This window comes from Otolemur garnettii, unplaced genomic scaffold (assembly GCF_000181295.1).
Source record: "Otolemur garnettii isolate 467f Iridium unplaced genomic scaffold, OtoGar3 scaffold00016, whole genome shotgun sequence".
Classification (NCBI taxonomy): Eukaryota; Metazoa; Chordata; class Mammalia; order Primates; family Galagidae; genus Otolemur; species Otolemur garnettii.
This window is the reverse complement of record NW_003852411.1, coordinates 28,115,698-28,117,097: the sequence shown is the minus strand read 5'-3', so window position 1 is coordinate 28,117,097 and position 1,400 is coordinate 28,115,698. Positions and strand designations below refer to the sequence as shown.

General features: G+C 35.9%; 1 protein-coding gene across 1 annotated transcript in view; it reads left to right on the top strand.

Annotated features, from left to right (window-relative positions):
• NUF2 (NUF2, NDC80 kinetochore complex component) overlaps positions 1-810 on the top strand; it is a 29,187-nt gene extending 28,377 nt beyond the window's left edge. Inside the window, exon 11 of the mRNA XM_023510772.1 lies at positions 478-810. Coding sequence (XP_023366540.1) covers positions 478-612 — 135 coding nt within the window. The 3' untranslated portion in view covers positions 613-810. The remainder of the gene's footprint in view (positions 1-477) is intronic.
• Positions 811-1,400: the final 590 nt, after the last annotated feature.

Genomic DNA, 1,400 nt, shown 5'->3' with positions numbered 1-1,400 from the left:
GAAGACCAGCCTGAGCAAGAGTTGAGACCCTGTCTCCGAAAAACAGAAAAATTAGCTGGGCATGCACTTTAGCCAGGGCAGTGGAGAAGGACACTAAACTTTGTCTCAAAAAAAAAAATTATTAGGGTCGAATTTAGAGGTTATAGCTTATCTAGAATAATTTAGTTATTTCCCACGTTTAGCATGGAAAACTCTAAAGTGAAGTTTTTCTTTGGTCATTATAAATACTATTGTTCTTAATGTCTTGGAATCCTAACCGTTGTCACATGTCTCTGCTTTGTTCTAAGTAGCAGACTTTTTTGATGCATTTGTACAACTCACAGAATGAATTTTTAATAAGAGCAGGCATACATGTTTAGGTGTGTATGTGCATAAAAGCAAATATTAACGTGAATACAACTCCTAGAATTCTTGGAACTCATTTTTAATTTAGGTTGTTGCACAGAATAATTCTAATTCTATTTCATTTTCTATTAGGAAATATTTCTAAACTTGAAAACTGCTTTGGAGAAGTATCACGAAGGCGTTGAAAAGGCAGCAGAGGACTGTTATGCTAAGATAGATGAGAAGGTGGCTGAACTGAAGAGGAAGATGTTCAGAGCGTCAACCTGATTAGACAGAATTACATGTCTTTTTGTAAATGGCTTTTCATATTTTAATTTTCTATTTGGAAAGAGAATAGTTAAGCTGAAGCTAATGCAAGTATCAAAAGTACCAAATGACGTAGACTCAGTCAGTTCTTAAGGACTCTCATAAGTGGATAGTTAATAAGAATTCAATGTAGACTTTTATAAATATGTAATTAAAATAACTTCTGCAGCTATTCATTTCCCTACTTTGCCCCTTGTTGTAAATAGTAGATGGAATAAAAGACAACTAGTTACCTTTGAAATGTTTTTGTTATTATCATGGCTGTTTTGTTTGTTGACATACAGAATCGGGGCATTTTTGAGCCCTGCCTGTGCCCTAAGCATTGTATTGGGGAATCTCATTGGATCCTCACATGGGCAACTCTAAGTACATATTTTTATTTCTACTTTAGAGACGAAGTAACTGTGAAGGCCGGCAAAGATTCAACAGCTGAGCCAGAATTTGAATTGTGTTCTGTACGGTGAAGTCTGGAATTTTCATCTGTACCACACTTTCTAATGTAATCATCTGAAAGAGAAAGTTTGAGTGTGGTAGTCTATTTCTTCACTGATGCCATTTTATTTTTATGAGAAAGATGAGTTAAAATATACACAATTATTAGATCAGTGCCTGACACTTGGTAGACACTAAATACACATTATGTATTGGTATTTAGGGTCATGAGACTTTTCTCTTTGTTAGAGACAATAAAACGCTGTAGGTAGGGTGGCGCCTGTGGCTCAGTGGGTAGGGCACCGGCCCCATATACC